This window comes from Asterias rubens, chromosome 12 (genome assembly GCF_902459465.1).
Source record: "Asterias rubens chromosome 12, eAstRub1.3, whole genome shotgun sequence".
In the NCBI taxonomy this organism is placed as follows: domain Eukaryota; kingdom Metazoa; phylum Echinodermata; class Asteroidea; order Forcipulatida; family Asteriidae; genus Asterias; species Asterias rubens.
Window position 1 is genome coordinate 929,124 of NC_047073.1, and position 23,594 is coordinate 952,717.

Below are 23,594 nucleotides of genomic sequence, written 5' to 3' on the forward strand. Positions count from 1 at the left end.
AAAGGTTCAACTACTGGTTAACTATAAACTTCATTGGAAATGTATGAATTATAACCCAATTTCACAAAAAATATATGATTATTTTGTGAAGTTGGATTACTTTTTTTCATCATAAATTTTGAACATAAAAAAAAAATTATGAACAATGCCAACAAGGCAAGTGTGTATTTTATGGAAATCTATGAAATCTCTCCTTTTTTCAATGTATTTAAATTTAGCCATATTAATATCATCTGAAATGTTGAGGAATTGTAGGGGTTACGTCTAAATGACCTTGGCCCAATTTCATAGAGCTGCTAAGCACAAAAATTTGCTTAGCATGAATCTTCTTCCTTGATAAAAACAGGATTACCAACTAAATTTCCATTTGTTGCACATTGCTTGTTACGGGTATTCAGCTGTTGTTTGCTTATCCTGAAAATCACTTGAAAATTTGGTTGCCATTCCTGTTTTTATCAAGGAAGAAATTTAATGCTAAGCAAATAGTGGCTTTGAAACGGTTGCTGGTCAAATAGTTGATAAAACTAAAAATCCATGTTTATGCAAATCCTTCACAACGAGACAAAGTCAGTGCCTCTCCTTCATTAAGTAGGAAAAGAAATACTGTTTATTAATTTTAACATGATCCAATTGTTCATTCAACATAACTAATTAACTTAGCTTTGCCAGGTGGTTTTTTTTCACACAGCAGTGTACATAGAGATGATTGATGTTAGTTTGTATTGTAAACATTCAAATGTAAAACAAAACTAAAATCCTGACAATGTTTGCAAGATTGAGAATAAAATGTGGCATTACAGCTTTCAAAATTCAATCATACCAGAGTCATGGCTTACACATTACTTTGTGGTTGCGGCCCGAAATGCCCCCATGTTTGTTTTAACTTGATAGATACTTTAGTTACATTAGTTCCAAGTTTCAAATATATTTCTTTATACATTGTTCTCATTTTGTATGTAGTCTGTAAAACTGTTGATTATGGGCAAAAAAGATCAATCATATTGAAATACTTTTCAATCAAATTGCACGTACAGTGTATGTACTCCACGTTACTAGGTATTCTCCGCTTACACAGTTGGCACAGAAATTTGGCAATTGGACAGAAAGCGGAGTATGGTGATCATAAATGCAGAGTTTGGCAGTTTAAGCAGCGCCAATAAATTGGCCCTGTTTTTATCCAGACTATAAGACTTTCCAAGTCCCTCCCAACTAGTCGATTAATACATAAAACAGGGTCGTCAATCATGACTAGGCAGCTGAATGCTAAGGCTGTGAACTTTCCGATGATTTGATCAACGATATTTCCCCAACCATTTTAAGGTTTCCTCTGTTTTCCCTGTAAAAGTGGAAAGAAAAAGAAGAAAATATTTTTTTAAATGCAACATTTGACAATATGACTTGTCTAAATATCAGGCATGATATTCTTCCTACTTTAGTCCGTGTTTCCAATTTGTTTACCAACGGGGAAACAAATCTGGGGAAAAAAAACTTGTTAAGTAGCCAGAAAAGTATATTAAGCTTTACTGCACCATTTTAATAAGCAGGTCTGGTTAGCCCTTGTACAATAGAGATTTTCCTACTTTCTAAGGACCAAATAATCATGCCTGTAATATGCACACTCCGGTATTATACCTGCTTTTGCATAGACACCATTTTGACAAGCAAATTTGATTGAAGACACACAACGATTGACTTACCACTAACAGGTATATACTCTGCTCCCATCCACCCTTCATAGCCGAGACTCTCTATGTAGGCCACTATGTAATCATAGTTCAGTTCACCATCTGCACTAGGCTCGTTCCTCAGAGGTATCTGGGCCATTTGCATATGACCTACAACATTCAAAGGTCAAAGTTGTTAAAGCAAACTCTACACAAGTAGGAAAAAATCATTACTTTTGGTAGTTGTCAAAGACCGGTATCCTCACTTGGTGGCACAACATATGCATACAATTATAAATCGGTGAAAGTTTAAAGCCAATCGGTCATCAAAGTTGCTAGAAAATAATGAAAGAAACAAATAATTGTTGAACAAATTTGTGTGCTTTCAGATGCCTAATGAAAGGATTCAGGCCCGAAGGCTTTTAATATTTGAGTGAGAAATTACCTTTTTCTAAAAAACTGCGCTACTCAGAAGGAGCCGTTTCTCACAATGTTTAATACTCTCCATTACTCGTTACCAAGTAGGTTTTTTGCTAACAATTATTTTGAGTAACTACCAAAAGTGTAACGAAGATAAGGAGCGACTTTAGATTAACTCAAACAAGTTGTGGTTTCAGACACTAGCACTGCTATGAAATTAAATAGAATCAAAAGGTCTTTGGTTCAAATCCCTCCCAAGGTGTCACATTTTACAGCCCAACAATGTAACCTATATTTCAACAAACATTAATTCTTCAAAGAGATTTCTGTATTTACCAATGTATGGAAAGAACTTCTTGATTGTGTTGCTGACGTTTCCTTCCATTATCTGAACATGGAATAAATCCTGAAAAGAACATCAACAAACATGAGGAAATGCTATGAACACAAACTGCAACTTGAAAAGAACATACAATCTTTTTTTCCTTTTTTCAAGAAAGCAACAAGTTATTTGTTATATATAAAATTCATACCATCTGTAACTTCAGGTTCGAATGATTCACTTTCTGGATGATTTCAACACCTACATGCAAAATAAATAAACAAATAAATAAATAAATAAATAAATAAATAAACACAACAATATCTAGCACAAATATTATCAAATAAGGTGATACCTTTTTCTTGAGAGAACAAATAAAAAGGACTAGATTTTACAAATATTTCTCTGGAGGATTGGCACTGGTATTAACTTTAGAATCAGTGAACAACATAATTAAGAACTGAATTGAAATTACTGAATGAGCTTAAAACAGTACCTTGGTCTTGTCTATTGAGAAAGTAGTCAGGTATTGACACAATGTTGTTGATTGGTTCAATCAGAGCCAATATGCCATCCTATTCAAAACAGAAAGAAGGAAACAAATACTGGATTAATTGGATTCAAGCGTTAGACTTACTGTCAAATTTTATGGCATTGCATGGTACAATCGACTGTTTTAAAATGTCTTAATGCCAAGATTTATGAAACATTGGATCTTTTGCATTCATACCATCACATGATTTAACATCTATGATTACGAGTTGCACAAATCAAGAAATTGTGATTCAGTAACTAGCAACAACACTTATACTAGGAATAAATGTTGTCATTTAGCTTTAGGATTAGAACCCACAACCTTGTAATTGCAAGTCCTGCAGTTTAACCACAGATCAAATTGATGGATTCAAGAAGCCTAACAGCAAAACCCCATTGGAAATTAGTTTAGCATCGGGGATAAAGATTGTTTTACCCTTACACCGATATGTATTAAGCACTGTATATTCATCACTTTCCCGAGTTCTGCGAGAAAAAAACCCCCACATTGGTGTAAGGATAAAAAACAAATTACAAACCCATTTGGGTTGACCTTAGGTAGTTCACCTTACTAAGCCTTTCTGCAGCATACTTGAGATTCTCAATAAATGTCTCTTCCATTCTTATCAATAACTTTGTCTTCTCCTGTTCTTTGCACTCAGGAATCCTACCAGCCATCACATGCAATCTGAAAACAAATCGGAAAGATAAGAATGGATCTTATGAATATTGAAACAAAATTCAGTGGCGATTTCCCTTTTATAGCATAATAATTTTGGTTTTACCCAAGTTCATTGACCTTGTTAATTAACTATACCTTGGACATTTTAAAGCCGTACAGTACTTCACCGAAATTTCAAGATTCTCTCGAAATTCCTTTTCTTTTCCGGGTACTGCAGCCTGACCAAGCTCTCCTGCTTTTAGGTCACCTATTGGACAATAAAAACACAAGAATGTACAAATGGTAATTTTAAAGGAAAACCAACTGTGTTTACTGTTTGTGGATGTTCGGCCAAGTCAATTCAAGTTTCAGAAATATAGAAAATATTTCGAGATTTCAAATCCAAATCTTGTAAATTGTTTTTAATAGTAGTGATTCAATGAAATAAACCAGTTTCAAGAATACTGCACGGAAGCAAGCTAAACATTCTTTTATGTTGGCCTACACAGAAACAATGTTCAATCTGAGTTTGTATGTATCTATCCCGCCCCATGATCTAAGGGCATGGACGAAACGGTGACTGCGGCTACAGCTACAGCTCAGTGCATCTACAGTGTCTAGCCGTAGCTGTAGCCAAAGTCATCGTTTCAGACACAGCCTAACTGTCCCACTCCAACCCCCTCCCCCTTCTCACCCGGAAAAGAATTGACCAAGACTTGTTCAAGTCCTTCTCTTTCCTTCACCTCAACAAGTTTCTCAACTGGAATGTCGTATGGAAAACTGACTTCAACTGCGCTGAATCCCGCAGCCTTGGCAGCTGTGTATCGAGCCACTAAATCTGGTAGCTCTTTAAAAAGCATCGACAAGTTGGCAGAATATTTGAGAGGCATCGTCTAAACAAACAAATGTAATAAACAGAGTTGTTTAAACTAATAAAATATAGCACAAATGTCAAGAGGGTCGGCTGAAGAAATAAGTAGCATCCTAATCCAAACAGTAAGGCAGCCCACCGTGACCATGCCCACCTCATTCTCGTTTGGCTGATGTGTTTTGGCTCTTTTATTTCACTTTCAGTTTATTTCTTCCTCTAGTCTATACCATTATATCGACTTTGTTTTTATCACTCAATCATAGTCACATGACACTGACAGTCGGATGACAGGGCTCGATTGTGACACTGGACGCCGGCTTTAGCACTGGGCCACCAACCCATAGCCACTATGATTTAACAGAAAGAAATGATGTTCACATTTTGACTTTTGAGTCTGGTTAGTGGAGCCCTACTTCTATCTAAAAACTTGCTAGAATAGAAGGCTCCCCCTAGTTGCGATAACGTAACCCTCCAGCTGACGGCAGGAGGTTACGCTATCGCAACTACTCTAGGCTCCCCGTGACTCCATGAGCCTTCTTGTTCTTCTAGGAAGTAGTGGAGCCCTAGCTGGTTCATACAGCTCAATTTATTATTCTTCTTCTTCCAAGTAATTGGAGAGTTTTTTTATTGAGTTATTAGAAGCCTATCATTAAAAAAAACTAGGTTAGTTAGACCATGGAGGTATGTTAGATAGGTGAACTGATGATGGTGATGGTATTGGTAGATACAATTTTGGACCCAACCTAGAACTAGACTTAGTAGAGAGTTGAATAGAGAAGTTAGAACTTAGAATCTAAGTTAGATTTTAGAAGCAATAGCTGGCGCAATTTTGCCTCTTTCTACAAAACTACAGCCGAATATTCACAGACATACTAACCATTTAATACTTACAAACAACTCCACTTTTCAAGGTCAAATCATAGACACCAAAACCACACCGTACGAAGTAGAAGTATCGACGGCGATTGTAAAAAGTAAACAAACAAACGTGGCGGTACCATGAGTGTAATATACCGCCCTCAAGAGGTAAAAACCACGTACAAGATCGAAGAGGGAGGCGGGATTGGTTGGAGTGGGGTGCTAAAAAAACTCATGAAAACGTCGGAAAAAACGAAGAAATACTATTTTGTTTTCTAAGATATTTATTGATTCGTTATAGGTATGTTACCAAGTGATGGATCCACCTAAAACTAGAAATTTGAAATTTTGAAAAAGAAAAAAGGAAAAACGAAACCCTTTTACCGTTCGTTCTTCAGAACCTGTGAACGAAAAAGGATGACACAAACCTTTATCCCTTTACCGTTTGTTAAATCATCAAAAGGAAAACAAAAAACATCCCCTTAACCCTTTTCCGTTTTTGAAATTTGTAAAAGGAAAAGAGGGAAAACAAACCAATACCCTTTATTGTTTTCAAATCTTTAAAAGTAAAAACAGGAAAACGAACCCTTTTACTCTTTATCCTTTTTGAAACTTTAAAAAGGGAAAATAGAAAAACAAACCCATGTACCCGTTACCCTTTTTGAATCTTCAAAAAGAAAAACGCATAAAGGGATTCGTTTTTCCTTTTTTCTTTTTGAAGATTTTAAAAGGGTAAAGTGTATAGGGTTCGTTTTTCTTTGTTGCAAAGATTTAAAAACGGAAAGGGTAAATAGTTTGTTCGTCCTTTAGAAGATTTTAAAAAGGAAATCGTCAATTTTTTTTGCATAGAGGCTAGGTGGGAGTGGCAAAGTGACCGGTCACGTGACTCTTCACTCTCTTAAAAATTAAAAGTTTTCAGCCAAATAAGTTAAATAAACAGTTACAAATTTACTTCTAACAAAATATATATATTTAATTTCTACTTCAACAGTAATATTTTTACCGTATTTTAATATTATTCCTGCCTATATCGAAGAAATAAAAAAAATTAATTGATGTGTTTACATTTTGAGTGACGCACTATTTCTAGAACGAGACCCGAATGGCCGCCCCCAGGTTCCGGTAAGTGGTTGTTCTCTCTTTTTTAGTTTGTGGCTGTTTTTAGTGTTTATGAAGTCAGCATGTTCGGCCAGTGTATAAGTTCAATGATATGTTAACAGTTATTGAGGTATGTTGCTCACTCCAATAAGTTATGGAGTTCTTTTTGGGGTGGATATAGATTTCGTTTTAACTTTTTTTGCAGAGAGTACTTCCTGACTTGTACTTGTACGTAGTGTTGGGAGTACCACTCATCTTACATACCGCCCACTACTCACTAGTGACAACTTCTAACGAATAAATAATTCTCCCAACAAAAAAGGGGATAACATTCCGTATGGCGCCACCACTTTTTCACTAATTTTTACAAAAAAGGATATCTCATTGAGGTAAATTAGATACTAATTATTTCATATCGAATGAAAAAGTGGTGGCGCCATACGGAAACTTTTCCCTCAATTGGGATAACTTTCCGTATGGCGCCACCACTTTTTTCACTCATTTTTACAAAAAGGCATATCTCATTGAGGTCAATTAGATTTTAGAAACTATTTATTTCACATATCGAATGAAAAAGTGGTGGTGCCATGCGTAAACTTTTGCCTCAATTGGTTATTGATATTATGTCACCTTTTTGTCTCCTGAAAGCATAATTTATTGCTGGCTACTAATGACCATGAAATGTTCATCTAGGCCCCGCCCCCCCCCCCTTACCCCTCCATCCATGACCGCTTTTAAAACGCATCAGTACAGTAGCTACAATAATTCTAAACGTAGCCTTTCTAATTATTGGTTCTAGCATGATCATTAATACATTTAAAAGTGTGTTTAATTTTAATCCTCACGACAATCAAAACCCTAGGCCCTAGTTAAGGCAAATTGGGAGGAGGGGTGATCTTAGTTTTTTACCATGTTTTACTATAAGGTCTGTCAATCCAGCCCGCCTACTTCAAAAATCTAACATGTGAAAAGTCAAACAACTTGCAAACACTATGTTTAATTTTTTTTGTTTGCTTTAGCCTTTTGTTATTTTCACAAAGGATGTTCAACTCTTTTAATATTACTTACTCAGTTGAAAAGTGGAGTATATTATTTGGGCCTTTCTGGAATCCCACAGAGGCTATGGGGGAATTGGTCTCCGTTGCCCTGGTCTTGGCCTTGGTGCCCCTTTAGTCAAAAGTTTCCCATATTAAGATTTTCTGATGATGAGAGTGCCTTCTGCAAATGAAAATTGGCCAACCCCTCTCAATGGTAAAATTTCAGGCCTGATAATTTATAGACCTTACTGCTGACTGGTAAATAGTGGAAAAATATATATTGTGAAACAAATAACTCACCGGTTAATAATGGAAAAATATGTGAAAATAATAACTCACCGGTTTTTACCAAAAGTACACCTAGACCCAGTAACTGGGGCGCTGTACATTTCTTTTTAAACCCGGAGTTACATCGCCCCAGTTTACTGGATGTAAAGTACACTCTGCCTTCAAAGGCACTGGACACTATTGGTAGCTGTCAATTCTCACTTGGTGTATCTCAACATATTATGCATAAAATAACAAATTCTATGAAAATTTTGACTCAAACCGGTTGTCGAATTTGCGAGATATTAATGGAAGAAGAAAAAAAATTACCCTTCTCACACAAGTTGTGTGCTTTCAGATGCCTTGAATTATAAGAGAACTCAGCTGAGGTCTGAGGTCAAATATTTGAGTGAGAAGATACTTCTTTAAGTTTCTTCAATACTACTTAACTTCACAGGGAGCCGTTTTTCACATAATATTTCATACTATCAACAGCTCTCAATTTGTCTAAGTAACTACCAACAGTGTCTAGTGCCTTTAATTCAAAAACAAATTGCTCGCCTGAAAGGAATTTTGATCTGATGGACTTTTGTACTCTGGTGCACACCAGTTGGTCATTCTATTTGATTCTATAAATTCCATGTTAGTGTGTTTGCGCAAGGTCTATGACATTGAATGGAAAATAAATAACTCCAAAGTCTAATGAATATTTGTACTGATTTGTTGATAGATGACATGCTTTGGATTTTGCCGACATGATCTGGTTTGACACGCCATAACACTACTACAAGATTTTGGCTTTGAATCCACACATAAGTCCAGCATCAACATCATTGCCTGTCAAAATGTTCCATCCTTCTAACAGCAGTGCAACACTAAAGCAGTCACAGCCTATGCCGAAATGGTTGTGGATCTGCATTGCCAAGTCACTTGGCATCAAGACACATCCAGGAGATAAGCCGATTCTAGCCACGATACTTTATGCATTCACCATGACTGTCACATTGGCGTATTTCATCACTAGCTCCTGGTACGTCGGCTATGATATCGAAGCCACCACAACCAAATTTGACGTCCTGAACGGCTCAGTGACGGTTTTGATGGCGGCTGGATTTTGTTGTGTCACCATTTACGCCAACAACTTAGCTTACAAGCTCTTCACAAACACCGTGTTCAGACAGAGCCTTCGGCTGCACTCCAAGACAATTCTCAAGGTCAATACCTCCCTACTCATGGTGATTTTAAGCACATTGTTTATCGGGATCTACACCTACATTTGCTACTCGGGGTTCGAAGCCAAACACTGTGAAGATATACAGCTTAGTCCCGTTATTTGCTACATCCGATTCCCCAGTCAAATCGCACTGTCTGTTATTTCCTTCATCTGGAATATGCTGGTGGCTGTGGTCTGCATGTCAGTCTGTCGTACACATACAATCAGTAAGTAAAATATTAATAATAGTAATAATAATCAGTTTTTACATAGTGCTTTGTACACCTGAAGGACGTCTCTAAGCGCTTCCATCATTATTACCCCTTGTCACTGGGTCATTTTAATTAATTCCTTGAACCATCTCAGCTCCCTGTAGTATACAGCCTGTGCAACCGAAAATGCGCTACTTGACTAAATCATTCACAAGAACCATCTCTGCACTCAGAGGTGACCTCTGTGTGGAGAGAAGCAATTATAGTTAAGTGTCTTGCTCGGGACACAGGAGTGTTACGACAGGGACTCAAACCCACACTCTGTTGAACAGAAACACCAGAGCTTGAGTTTGGCACTATTTTCTGCTCGGTTATGACACCCTATGTAATCTTTGATATTTATGTATTTGTCTCAGGCATTCGTCATTTACTCCTGGAGCTAGATGAAGATGCTATGATATGTGAGAAGGGAAACAGGATACCCTCTGTATCTGGAGACTCCATCGATGGTGAACAGCAGGCAGAAAATATATCCAATGGGGAACATGAAGCCTCCTTCCAGGATGACTTGGCTGTTCGCAGACTGGAAGGTCAGTCAAAGAGACTGAGAGGTCAAAGTCTGACCTCAATTCTTTTAGCGCATGTTGAAGTAGTGCCCTTGTCATTGGGCCAATAACGTTCCTTTAATCTTTCTCAGATCCCTGGGTAGTATATAACTTCTGTAACCATAGCGCTCCAAATGCTTTTTAATATACAATATCAACATCTACCCTCACAGAAACCTATTTATGCCCCTGGGAAGCAATTATAGTAAAGTATTTTGTTCAAGGACACAAGTGTCATGACTGGGATTCGAACCCACACTCGATGACTTCACCACCAAAACTTGACCATGACTCACCTGACCCTCCTTAACCCTCAACCTTCCGGTTGCGAGGGGCTTGGACATTAATCAGTCTATAGTTTATTGAAACAAAGTTGTTGATACCGAGTCAGCGACATAGCTTGGACTTTTTTAGTTGGGGTGGGGGGGGGGGGAGGGGAGAGCACAGGGGTGCATTTGTCCAAGTTGGGGGGACCCAGGGGAAATGTTTTTGTTAGGGGGAGGGGGGCATGTTTTTTATTTTGCATTGGGGGGGGGGGGGGGGTCGTTGCGTTGCACTGGAACTTTTTGGTGCAAAGTTTCCCGTTGCAACTGGTTTATACAGAATTTAGTCTTGTAAATCGATGTTTCTCATGCATTTCAGCCTAAAGCCAAGAAGAGAACAAAATATAACCTTGAAACTGTAAACAACATAGACAAAATATTCATGAATAGTATTTTTGTTATCAAAACTTTGTTAAAAGACTTAGGCATTGCACGCGATGTTTAGGGACATCCTGAGGACTGCACTCATAGGGTCGGGGCATGAACATCAATCAGTCTATATTTCAATGAAGTGTAGCCCCCTGTTGCAACCAATTTATACAGAATTCAGTCGTGGGAATCAATGTTTGTTGTTAGATTTACTTGACAAAGAAATGTTGCAACACAATTCTGCTTTCTCATGCATTAAAGGCAAGAAGAGAAAAAAACTTAAATTGACATAATAAACAACATGAGCATGAAGTGTTTTTGTTCTCAAAACTTTGTTAAAAGATTTTGACTTTGCACTTGATGTTAAGGGAGTGCCAATGCATTCAGCCCAGAAACATTAAAACTAGGATAGAGAGGGGGGGGGGGCACGAGGGGTGCAAAATAAAATTCAGGGAGAAAATATTCAGGGGAAGGTATCCAGAAAAACGACAGGAAAATTGTCAGAAATGAAATTTGTAGGTGGAATGCTTTGATCTGCTTGGCACACTTGTCCATCTGGGTAGCTGGAATGCTTTGATCTGCTTGGCACACTTACTTGTCCATCTGGGTAGCTGGAATGCTTTGATCTGCTGGGCACACTTGTCCATCTGGGTAGCTGGAATGCTTTGATCTGCTGGGCACACTTACTTGTCCATCTGCCAACAGGGCCCAGTTTCATAGAGTTGCTTAACAGATTATTTTATGCAATATTGCGTGATTTCAATTTCAGAGCTGCTTACCGTAAGCACACGAAAAAGGCATGCTAACCTTCCGGTGCTAACTACACAAAAAATTCATGACGTAACAATACAAATCCATGGTGAAGGTGCAAGATGGCCGCCTAATTTTCTTACTAACTTTTGAAATACGTAAAGTTTTTTTTTATATAAACCAGGCAATTTGCTTACTGTAAGCAGCTCTATGAAATTAGGCCCAGGACACAGGAGGTTAAAAACAAGCTTAATTGTATCTTTATTTGATGTTATAGTTGCTTGGGACAGGAGTGAGTTGGAAAGAAGACAGTATCGTATAAGCAGCTCACACTATGATGCCAGTATGTCCGTCAGTATGCAGGATACAGTTATAGAACAAGACTTGCCAGATTCAGCTGGTAATCAACAGGTATTATACAGAGGATAAGAATAATTTATTTCTAAAGGCACTGAACAGGTTTGGTAGTTGTCAAAGAAAAGTATTCTCACTTTGTGTGTATCCTATATGCATAAAATAACTAACCTGTGAAAATTTGGTCATTGAAGTTGCAAGAAAATGATGAAAGAAAAACAACCCTTGTACAAAATAATGTGCTTACAGAGAGGAGTAAAAGACTTCTGGAAATTACCAGAGGGAGTCGTTTCTCGCAATGTTTTATATTATCAACAGCTCGTTACCAAGTAAGGTTTTATGCTAATATATATTTTGAGTAATTACCAAACGTGTACAGTGCCTTTATAAACAGCGTCTTAAAATCTGAAAACACTGTACAGACAGTTTTTACATACTGTTGAGTTGGTTCAGTTGCTTGGTTTTGGGGAATGAGCTTTTATCCAAGAAGGTCCTCAAATAATGTATCTGACGAAATTAAGATTTACACAGATTACAGCGCTGAGAAACCTTTTCACAGAACCATTTTGCACAAGATACAAAGTCGCAGAAAATAGTTTCTGCAGGCCTGTAATTTCATTTTTTAAAGGGCAAGGCCATTTCATTTTGCAAAACTTTTGAAGGGGCACCAAGGCCAATACCAGGGGTATAACCAAGGCAACGGCCTCCAGGGCCTGGGTGTTATACCAGGCCTGTTACCGGCTTGACGTTTCAATCAAGCATTACTGTAGCAGGTCTGGAAATTCATTTTTGAGAGGGCAAGGCCATTTCCCTTCTAAAAGGCTACGGGAAATTTCTGAGAGGGCACCAAGGCACAAGGCAACAGAACGGAGACAATGACCTCCAGGCAATTCCAGAGACTAAAACAGAGACTAAACAAAAAACCAAGTAACCAGTTGTAACATCTGGGAGGGTCTGAGTTTCTAGAATAAGGGGAGTCTAGATCCGGAAGCGTCATTTGTCAAATCTCATCCGTGATTTCACATGTCATTCAGCAATACTTCTCATCCGTAGGATTAAGCAACTAAAATTCTGTGTCATGCTCAAGAATTCACTTGCCGTGACTGGAAACCAAACCCACACTGTGACAATGGTGGGATGCAAGACCGTTCAGCCATGACATTGTTATAGATGATCCTGCAAAAGACCATACTAATCCATTGTCTTGTGTCCATACATTGCTCGCCTTGCTGAAATCGAATGTTTTGTTGACCAACAGTTTGTTTAAACATCAGCGATATGACCGGTTCTGTTCAGAACCAACACTACTCAAAAGAGATTTGCACATGGTGATGCCGCTAAACTCTTGAAGTTCAGAACTTTACTATGAACAATAGAATTGGTTGAATGGAGGTCGGTCAAATCTTGGGGACATAATGCGGCTGATGAGTGTTTTTGTACAAGCCATTTGCGGCTGCTAAGTTGTCAAAAGTTCATCAATGATTAGCTAGTTTATAATTGTGAGTTTCACCAAACAACAAGTGGTGTCTGAGTCATTGTTCAGAATATTACAAAACTCAGTATTCTTAATCAGGATGATCTCTGCAACGCGACCCTAGTTTTGTTTTTTAATTGCGGTGCTAGTTACACGATCTGTTGTAGAATCTGGGGGTCACAGGTTCGAATCCCTCCCAATTAGTCTGTAGATTTGTTTTCTGAATGTCTCAACACGCAAAGAGTGAACAGTGCTTTTCACATCAGACCTGTTACAGGCTGTAATAACACGGTGGCAACGGAGACCATGACCTCCATTGGTCTTGGCCTTGGTGCCCCTTTAAAAGTTTTCCATAGACTTCAAGATTTTCCAGTGGAAATGGCCTTGTCCTCTTGAAGATGATTTTCCAGGTATCGGACCCATACCAGCAACTGCCCTCCCGATATTGGGCATATTCAGTGGGGAAAGTTTGATAACAGCAGAAGCAAAACGAATTGGACAGAGATAGTCAAGAGAGTTTACCCGTTATTAGTGGCAATCCATCCCCTAAAAAAAATTCAAGCTTTCAAGTTGGCTCTATCTACATTTAAGCAGCTGACACCTAATGCCTACGAGTACTCTTCATACTTTGTCCTTCTGTCAGCTGCTTGTAGATCGTGCCAACTTGTACTTATTTTTGGTTTATACCAACCTCTCTGCCCCCCTTAACCACTGAGTCCCCATACACCTAGACTTGTGGACAAGTCGTTAAATCGGCCCCACGCGCTGAGATAGTGCTCTCGCGAGATCACTGCTCTCGCGCTAACTGATGGCTCCCCGATTTTGACTTCTCATTAATGAGGAGTCGAAATCGGGGAGCCATCAGTTCGCGCGAGAGCAGTGATAATGAGAAGTCAAAATCGGGGAGCCATCAGTTCGCGCGAGAGCAGTGATCTCGCGAGAGCACTATCTCAGCGCGTGGGGCCGATTTAACGACTTGTCCACAAGTCTACCATACACCATGAGTTCAACTTTTGTGAAGCATTTTTAAGGATAGACTTGATATCAGTCCTTTATTTTGTTTCTGGTGTTACAGGAAGGGTTACAATGGCGCAATGCATCCATTGTATCTGGATTTATACATACGCCAGCAATCAAAAGCCTCACAAATCCAGAGATTCTAGACCGTTATTGGAAACTGCAGGTAAGTCTTTCTTGTTGTACTCCTGTAACATTTCATTTCATTTCATTTCATTTGCCAGCAAACATAAAAAACACAAGTATTAAAAAATTGCACATCAAAGATTTACAAGAAAAGGCAATACAATGGTTTAATAAAAAAATACAACTACAAATATGTAAACACTAGCAAATTACTGAGACCTTGCTTTCACCAAAGCTGCTCCTGCCCTATGGAATAAGCTCTCTGTCTAACTTCGCAAAACAACATCACTCAACAACTTCAAGAGGGAACTAAAAACACACTTGTTCACTAAGCCTTACATTGGGTTAAATTTAACTATAGCTATTTCATATTCTTCATTTTCAATTGTATAATTCTTTTTGTGTAGGCGCATTGACCGTTTTTCTTGAGAAGTGCGCGTTATAAATCCATATTATTTTGATTATTATTCTTATTACAGTGTCGACTGAACACAACATCCATCGTCCTACAACGTTGGATAACATCTTGGATTGTCTTAATACTCTTATGGAGTCTTTACTATCTGATGTACTGGATTGATCACGATGCCACCATTGCTGATATGATTATCTTCTTTATACCTCCATCATTGTTACCGCTACTCTGCTCTGGGCCTATTGAGGTCAACGGAGAAGGGGAACGAGTCTCAAAGGTAAATGTTTTTAGTAGAAATAGCATTTTCATTTTAAATTTCCATTTTAATAGTCCAATTTTGATGCCCATTGGTAAATTTTCACCTTTGTGAAGAATGTTTGATTATCCTATTTTGTGTGCATTGAATGTCTTTAAAAATTGTTCATTCAAAATGCAATTCGGTCAATGGAACGCCAATTTTTGAATGTTTTTAGGTAAGCCATAAACCAAGTTATGTCTAGTAAACCTGTGTGACTAGTGTCAAAGTTTCGATTATTGTCTTGATTGCTTTAGTCGTGTCCCGACTACCGTTTTTCAACTACTCAAGTAATTGAGCCGCTACGACTACTACAAAAATTGTCGTGACTACCCACTTGGTGAACCAATTGTGTCACTCACTACTAATTACGACAACACAATTTACTTGAGAAACACAATCAGACATCAGCGACACAATCCTTCAGTCCTTTCAGCATGAATTTTACTATTATTGCGGCATGCCGTAATGCAAATTGGGAATTAAAAAATAAGCTACTAGTCGGGACTATTTGAGGCGTGACTAGTCGAGTAGTAGACTTCACTAGTCGCCCAGGCCTAATGTCTTATAGCATGCAGGGGGGGGGTATCAATAGGTCAACTGACCGCAATCAAAAGAGGATGCTCTAAAATTCTTAAGGTTTTTAAAACACTACGTCTACCGTGTTTCTACCGAGAAATATTTTGCTGAGACAGTTTAGTTTCCTGAGCAAAAAGGAGCAGGCAACAAGTCGAAAAACAATTTACTTATGTTACTCTGGTTGCTAATCCCTTTTGCTAATCCAGCATTTTTACTTCTTTTGAAATTTTTGTAGATGATTTGCCCAAGTGAAAAACGTATGCCGGTTATTATGTTCATCAGACAGGCACCACTTTCTATAACGGTAAGCAGTTTCCTTTTGTGCAGTTCAGTTTTGTTTCATTTCCTAACCTAACACAAGTGGTCTAGTTCAGAAGCTGGTATCCTGTTTCTGCTAAGAAAGATTTGTTGTGCTAAGCAATTAATTTTTCTTGACAGCTGTGTAAAACAAGAGCAGCTTGTTACCAACATATCAAATCTTTGCGCAATTTGGTTTGTGCGTACTTCCGGTATAGTTTAGCACGACACACGCTTGTGAAGTTTCAAACATGCTCCTAATAATGGAGACAGTTTGTGTCAAAACAATGATTGCATAAGGTAAGGTAAGGTAAGGTAAGCTTCATTTATTTGTAACCACATACGGTTGGATTCATTATAAAAAAAAACTAAAACTTATGAAATACATCACAAACAGGGGCGTATCATCCAGGGGCGTATCAATAGGTCAACTGACCGCATTCAAAAGAGGATGCTCTAAATTATTCCACTTTGCTTTATTTCAAAACTAATTATTGATTTTATTTTATTTTATGCAATTTATTGTAATTATTTGTATAAAGCGAGTGAGTAGCTTCCTAAGGTTATTTCAATTATGTTTTTGTTTTGTTTTTTAAAGCTTTATGGCTTTTCGTTGAACTACTCTACCATTGTTACGGCCATTCTTGCCATCGCCGTTGCCTTTGGAACCAAAATCATCTTTGGAAACATTAACATGGATGGACAGACTCCAAGCCCAAGCCTAGCCCCTATCACTCCATTTTAGGAAATCAATTATTCCCCGATGATTTTAAAGCTTAATTTGTTTAAGTTTCAGAACGTTTGTCACAAGCTTTTGTTTAGTTTGTTTTATACTACACAAAGACACTAAGATTCATCAGAGCCTAATTTCACTGCTTACTGCCAAATTATGCACTTGCCATCACCATTCTCCGCTTACTGTGCAAGCGCCGAGTTTCTGCGCTAGCTGTGTAAGCGAAGAATGCCTAGTAACATGGAGTACGCTACGCACACACACAAGCAAACATTCCCTGTTAACCCAACCATACAGAGCCATGAAATTTTCATGGCGCCTGTAAGCTCAAAAACTTGCTAAGCACAGAAAAGAATTGGTTATTATATCCGTTCACTGTTGTAAATGTTAATTTATAATTTATTTGTAAGCACAAGTTGTTATGTTGAGATAGTTAATGTTCTCAATGAAAATGTTATCTTTAATGCTGACTTTATCGGGTGTGGGGACAGTTAGGGGTGGGTCTCGGGTGTGGGGACAGTTAGGGGTGGGTCTCGGGTGTGGGGACAGTTAGGGGTGGGTCTCGGGTGTGGGGACAGTTAGGGGTGGGTCTCGGGTGTGGGGACAGTTAGGGGTGGGTCTCGGGTGTGGGGACAGTTAGGGGTGGGTCTAGAGGCCCAAGTCGGTCCAGTAGCCCGATCCTAATAGACATATAGAATAAATGTTGCTATGAAAGTGGCCATGATGTAGGGCAGGCCGTATAAACGCGAACATTAATGAAGCTCGCAGAGTTCCAGGTTGTATCTTCGATATAGAATATATAGCAGTAAAATGTCACAAGCATAAGGTGACGCGCAGATCAGTCAATGCTAATTTCGTGATGTCATATCAGTAGGGCGCCCTCATGCTCTCCTAGAGGTAAAAAATACGGCCCTTCATCGGCCACATCTGTGAGCTGTGCGTACGTATCTGCGCGTTGCCCAAGGCACATGATCGCCCAGGCTGAACCAGTGTATTGTACGTGCAGCCAAGTGGCACAGATATTTGAAGTGTAACGTCATAATCTATTCAAAAATTGTTTGGTTGGTATCACCCTGGAGATATTAACCAATGGAGATACATTTGTTTATAGCTCTTTGGTGTCAGGGATCCGGGTGCCCTCCTGATTGGGTACCATTTCTACCCAATGGGAGACTTTCTGGGACGATAGAGGGCAGCAGACTTACCGGGTAAATCCATTGTTCTCAGAATTATGCGCATGTTCAGAACTACGTAAACAATGGAAATTTACCCGGTATGTCTGCTGCCACCTAGTGTTGGAAAGTCTCCTATTGGGTATCAAGTGTACCTTAACTGGATCATAATCTTTAGTGTAGATTTTTGTCAGTTGGGTCAGTTATTGTTCAAAATAATTCATTTATTACTGTATTTTCCTGCGGATAAGACGCTCGGCGGACAAGACGCAGGACCCTAATGTAATGTTCCTATTTGCTAGCAGCTTGGGAAATGAAAGTAATATTTTCTAGTAATTACTCATATAAATAAAAATGAAATAACATTATTCAAATTATATCTGAACAAAATTTATGTACACTTATACTATTGGCCTATTATTATATCAATTTTTTATTGGTATAAAACTTCTTTGAAATATATTTAACAATGTATGTGATTTTTAATGACTTCCGCTGGATTCGGAGCCAGTTTCTTTAAAGGGGCTGTTCCATCAGCATCAAACTACTAGGCCTGTGGTTGTACATGGAAATATGACCTCTCACAAATTTACTGCAAACGCAAACCCTCCCTTTAACAACTGAAATTGAGTAAGCATTCATAGTTCCATGTACAGCCACAGAACTGATTTGATCATGATGACACAGCCCCTTTGAAGACACTGGACACTATTGGTTATTGTCAAAGACCAGTCTTCTCACTTGGTGTATCTCAACATATTCATAAAATAACAAACCTGTGAAAATTTGAGCTCGATTGGTCGTCGGAGTTGTGGGATAACTATGAAAGAACAAAACACCCTTGTCACACGAAGTTGTGTGCTTTCAGATGCTTGATTTCGAGACCTTAAATTCTAAACTTGAGGTCTCGAAATCGAAGTCATGGAAAATTACTTCTTTCTCAAAACTACGTCATTTCAGAGGGAGCCGTTTCTCACAATGTTTTATACTATAAAACCTCTCCCCATTACTCGTTAACAAGAGAGGTTTTATGCTGATAATTATTTTGAGTAATAACCAATAGTGTCCATTGCCTTTAGAGGGAATACATTTTAACTTAACTTAAAATGTTAAACTCCAAGAAATTATTTGAATTGTTTTATTAGGAGCTTTTTAACAACTTAAAGTATTTGGCCCTATTAAAGTTGCATGGCCCAATTAAAGTTGCATGGTCCTATTTTCCCAAGAAGATTTTAAAGAAGTTATAGGTAAACTAATTTTGGCAGATGATGCTGTTTCAAAACTTGTTTAATTTATTTATTTATTATTATTATTCGCGTTATGCCCCAGATATTACTGAAAGTGCTTTCGAATGTAAAAGTTTTTACGCATGAGATAATTTTGGGATTCTGACAATAACTTATTTGTAGTTTTTCATTGTATTTTTTTCATGCAATAACTTGCTAAAAATATTGGGTTCGAATCAGAAGATGTTTTTTATTTGTGTCAATGCCTTGCAGTTTGACAAATCAAATGAGTTGATAATAAAACTGGCCATTGTTTACCCTATAGTGGTATCTTGTGTTATTGTTTTCTGACGTTCAGACTTCTGCCATTATAAACGTAAAGCCCATAACCGTCAAATTGCATGTAGTTCTAATGGTAATGGTTCGCGCCTAAAACCACGTGCGTGTTGCTTCAAATTCGCCATGCTCGGTGGCTCCCTGGAGAAGTCAAACTCAAAATGGCGATTCAGGGTTTAAGGGCGATGAAGTTAATTATAGGACAGTAACTTCGAAGGCTTAGACCCCAAAATTGCTTCAAAACTGGTTTTAGCCAGTTGATGTAAATGTGTAATAAGATCTATTGATGATAAGACAGCATTATATTATGTGCAAGGAAAGGTTCAGGTGCCTATAAGTGTCGTTTAAAGAAACGTCTGAAGAAACTCCAAAGTGACCCTTACAGTCTTATTTCTGGGGTCGGCATAACCATTTCTTCCTTGCTCTGGCATAACCCACATGGTCAACAGTTTTTTTGTTAGACGTGATTAAACCACTGGGTCTCTCGTATTACATGGTACCTCCGAAAACGAAGCTCGCCTTAATTTTCGTAATATTTAGGTTGCACTATTTTTATGGGCAAATTTATTGCATTATGACCACTAATTTGTTGAACAAAAATTACATTACCAATATTGTTTCTTTCCTTAATAATAGGTGTTTAAAAACTGTGATTTTCATGTGTATGTTTCTCTCCATCAAACTTAAAAGAGAAGACGGAACAAATTTACTCTTCGACAATCTTATGATTGAAAGCCCCTAAAAAAAATATTGATTGGTTCACAATCGTCAATCTGTTGTACGGTACTATGATACATTTTCATTTCATTTCATTTCAAAGAACTTGAAACCTCGACAAACTGAATGGCAAAGCACGAATAAACTCAATATAGCTTTGCTGTTGAAAAGATCAAAATTTATTGTTGACATGCAGTGAAGTATGCGGGAAAAAAAACGGGTTCATTGGGGTTGATTTGTTCACATTGCATATTATGACTATTATTTCTTTGATGGATCAACACAATAGAATTTCTCTACCAAAAAATGTAGCTATTTATCTAGGTGTGGTTGGCGGTAACACCGTGTGAAAATCTCTTTTGAGTTGTTTTGGCTCTGAAAAGTACCGTTTCGATAAGCAGTATGCTGTGATCGTCTTCAGAATCCATCTGAAGATGAGTATTGCAAAAGTTGTTGTACATTTTGTCAGAGTTCTGACGACTTCTTATAATTTCAAGATGCTTACAGAAAACAGTCGTGCCTTAAATATCCTCAGCTTTTAAACAGGGCTAAATGCCATCATCACAACTTGTGTTTCTCGACGCATGGACCATTTTGAAATTTTAGACAGTTCATTATAAAGGAAATGACATTTTGGTTGACCATAGAGAAAGGGTTTGACAAAATACACTTCAGCTACTGCCCTTAATACTGTTGATAAACAAACCCGAGCTGGTTGGAATGGAAGGCCGAGTGTTATACTCAACCGTGTTAACAGATGTTTTAATCAAATTCAATATTATTTTCTGAAAACTTTTAAATAAATAAAATACCCCTCCCACGATTGGTTGCTTTGTTTTCAACAATTTCAACGCAACGTTTTGAATATAATGTGTAACATTGTTGTAAACTGTAGCTATGGCATTTTTCGAATTTACGGCTTCGGCTTTGGATTCGGCTTCAGGCCTCCGTTCCCTCGTCTGAAACCCTGATCACGTACGGAAAGCACGCGCAGTAATGTCAAAACGACCGCGGGGCCAAGCTAGCCTAAGCCGGATCTCGAGCCGAAGCCGTGGTCGAAAGGGCCCATATCTGTTATTGCTTTGCATGTATGGATTTAATTGTCTCCCAACCTTGGATTGCAATATCGGGCTTTGGCGACAATAGAAAGGTAGCCCGACCATGGTACATGAACCAAATGGGCATATTGTCATATACACGAGTAGCCTGTGAGAAATTATCAAGTTGAGAAAATAGAATTAGCTGTTGCAAACAACTTACCAACCAAATGGACCGAGGGTATAAATGCAAAAAATAGTTAATGGCCTGACGTTTCGACCCTCGCAGAGTCTTTCTCGAAGGCTAAATTATCAAGTTGAGATCCTTTTTTAGGCCGATCTCGATCTATGGTCTTCAATGTCGGTCTTCAAATGTTATTTTCAAAATGTCGAGAGTATCACAAAATCGCACAGATTGTCCTAATCGTGGTTTTGTTTTAAACTGAAACTAAGTAAACCCGATAGTTAATTAACCAATCCCCTGTACGTTTGTTTAAGCAAACCCCTTAATGAATGACGTCGTAATTACAACGCCAAATGTGTTCAACACTGAACCGGATGAGCGTTGCATTTCATACTGGCATTCCCTTTTCCAGTGGATGAGCACGTTGTCCCCCGATAGGCGTATAAGTAGTCAACCTTAAAGTAATTCACACTCAGCAAAGAGGCGTTCAAAATGGAATGTTTGTTCAATTTTAAAACCATCAAATTGTAAAGACCTTTTCAATAACCATGAAGTGTAACCAGCTGTTCAAGGCCATTAATTCTTACGATACATACACAGAAAGAAATACAATTCGGAGTAAGCCCATTTGTAAAAAATAAAAATAAAAATAAATGTTGCTTGTTTTATAGACCTAAAGATGAACATTGTGAAATACTTGGCAATAGTTCAATGTAAACAGGATATGTAGATTCACACAGATTCGAAAAAACATCATTGCATTGTGGGTTGTTTTTCATCGGTTTTGTAAACGAATGTTCACGTTTTCCAGAATGTAAACTCAATTTGTTAAGAAAGAGCCCTCCCATCTGAACCCATTCACTAAAATTCTCTCACACAAATTACCTCTCTGAACCCATCCACTAAACTTCCCTTCCACAACCTCCCATTTGAACCCATCCACTAAACTTTTCTTCCACAACCTCCCATCTGAACATATCCACCAAACTTCTTTTCCACAACCTCCCATCTGGACCTCCCCTAAACTAATATCTTCCATAACCTCCCATCTGAACCCATCCACTGAAGTTCTCTTCCAACCTCCCATCTCAACCTACCATCCACTAAACTTCTCTTCCACAACCTCCCATCTGAACCCATCCACTAAACTTCTCTTCCACAACCTCCCATCTCAACCTACCATCCACTAAACTTCTCTTCCACAACCTCCCATCTGAACCCATCCACTGAAGTTCTCTTCCACAACCTCCCATCTGAAACCATCCACTAAACTTCTCTTCCACAACCTCCCATCTCAACCTACCATCCACTAAACTTCTCTTCAACAACCTCCCATCTGAACTCTTCCACTAAACTTCTCTTCCACAACCTCCCATCTCAACCTACCATCCACTAAACTTCTCTTCAACAACCTCCAATCTGAACTTATCCACTAAACTTCTCTTCCACAACCTCCCATCTCAACCTACCATCCACTAAACTTCTCATCCACAACCTCCCATCTGAACCCATCCACTGAAGTTCTCTTCCAACCTCCCATCTCAACCTATACCATCCACCGAATCTCTCCCTTAACCCCCAATCTACACCAGGATGACAATCCCCTCCCAACCTCTCTCCCCTGCGAGACTCAAAAGATGTGCCCACTTTTGATGCACAACCTCCTATCGCATAGGCTGGCTATTCATGATCGTATCCTTTTCAAGCTGCTTCTTTATGTCTGTAAATGCTCCCAGGGTCTTGCTCCAAATTATTCTTCCGATCTGTTGTCCTCCCCCCTGGCAGAGAAGGTCTGCGCTCCTCCTCTGATAAATCCCTTCTCTGTGAGCACAGGCCTTCTCGTTCTGCCGGCTCAAAGTTTTTTTCTCTGGCTGGGCCGAAGGAACGGAACAGATTACCTAAACTCGACAGGGAATCATCTTCTGCATGCAATTTTCAAGAAAAATCTCAAAACCTACTTTTCAGTCAGCCTCGTCATTAATCCTTTGTTGTTTTGTTTTTCTGGTTTCTTTGCATTGCTCTTGTTTAATTGTACAGCACTTTGATCTTTGTTAAAGACGCTATATAACATACTTATATTATTATTATTACTGTTACTACCAGACAGGATATTTACTGTAAGTATATTCTCACCACGAAATATTTGTGTGCCAAAAAGTGCACTGCGTTTCACAATAAAATGAAACACCAAATTTTGACCCCAGCACAGGCGTTGCCACCATAGCAAGGTCATTTAAATAATCGCTTTTATAAAGTTTGCAAGGTGCCGCAGGAACCAAGCACTGAGTTTGACCATACACCACAATGGGTGTGGTATTTTATTGTTAGTATTTTCTTTTGTCGCTTAATACCATGTTCAACCTGTTTACTAACAACAAAGGAAACCCAACCAACAATGACAAACAAACAAAAATAGAAACTGGGTGTG

At 38.5% G+C, this 23,594-nt stretch overlaps 2 protein-coding genes across 4 annotated transcripts; one reads left to right on the forward strand and one right to left on the reverse strand.

Moving 5' to 3' along the window:
- Window positions 1–673: 673 nt before the first annotated feature.
- On the reverse strand, window positions 674–5,452 carry LOC117297404 (putative hydroxypyruvate isomerase). Of its 2 annotated transcripts, none has more exons than XM_033780421.1 (9): window positions 5,364–5,452; window positions 4,296–4,494; window positions 3,758–3,869; window positions 3,508–3,628; window positions 2,903–2,981; window positions 2,618–2,667; window positions 2,421–2,490; window positions 1,698–1,835; window positions 674–1,336 (listed from the first exon to the last, which is right to left on the reverse strand). In XM_033780421.1, exons 2-9 carry the CDS (start codon window positions 4,489–4,491, stop codon window positions 1,293–1,295), a joined length of 810 nt encoding a protein of 269 aa, XP_033636312.1. In that variant the 5' UTR covers window positions 4,492–4,494; window positions 5,364–5,452; the 3' UTR covers window positions 674–1,292. The 2 variants fall into 2 exon arrangements, with proteins under 2 accessions (XP_033636312.1, XP_033636311.1); XM_033780420.1 differs by having other exon boundaries at window positions 5,350–5,425.
- Window positions 5,453–6,422: 970 nt separating this feature from the next.
- On the forward strand, window positions 6,423–16,979 carry LOC117297319. Of its 2 annotated transcripts, none has more exons than XM_033780286.1 (8): window positions 6,423–6,452; window positions 8,463–9,172; window positions 9,574–9,747; window positions 11,482–11,615; window positions 14,108–14,215; window positions 14,655–14,867; window positions 15,700–15,768; window positions 16,360–16,979. In XM_033780286.1, exons 2-8 carry the CDS (start codon window positions 8,578–8,580, stop codon window positions 16,504–16,506), a joined length of 1,440 nt encoding a protein of 479 aa, XP_033636177.1. In that variant the 5' UTR covers window positions 6,423–6,452; window positions 8,463–8,577; the 3' UTR covers window positions 16,507–16,979. The 2 variants fall into 2 exon arrangements, with proteins under 2 accessions (XP_033636177.1, XP_033636178.1); XM_033780287.1 differs by lacking the exon at window positions 6,423–6,452 and adding an exon at window positions 6,486–6,558.
- The last annotated feature ends 6,615 nt before the right edge of the window (window positions 16,980–23,594 follow it).

Coding starts and splice junctions, on each gene's coding strand:
- LOC117297404 (XM_033780420.1), bottom strand. Junction 2,982..3,507: donor CTGCAGAAAGGCTTAGTAAG/GTGAACTACCTA, acceptor TGTTTTGAATAG/GATGGCATATTGGCTCTGAT. Junction 1,836..2,420: donor GAAGTTCTTTCCATACATTG/GTAAATACAGAA, acceptor TGAATGTTGTAG/GTCATATGCAAATGGCCCAG.
- LOC117297319 (XM_033780286.1), top strand. CDS start 8,578: ATGTTCCATCCTTCTAACAGCAGTGCAACACTAAAGCAGTCACAGCCT. Junction 14,216..14,654: donor ACCGTTATTGGAAACTGCAG/GTAAGTCTTTCT, acceptor TTCTTATTACAG/TGTCGACTGAACACAACATC. Junction 15,769..16,359: donor AGGCACCACTTTCTATAACG/GTAAGCAGTTTC, acceptor TGTTTTTTAAAG/CTTTATGGCTTTTCGTTGAA.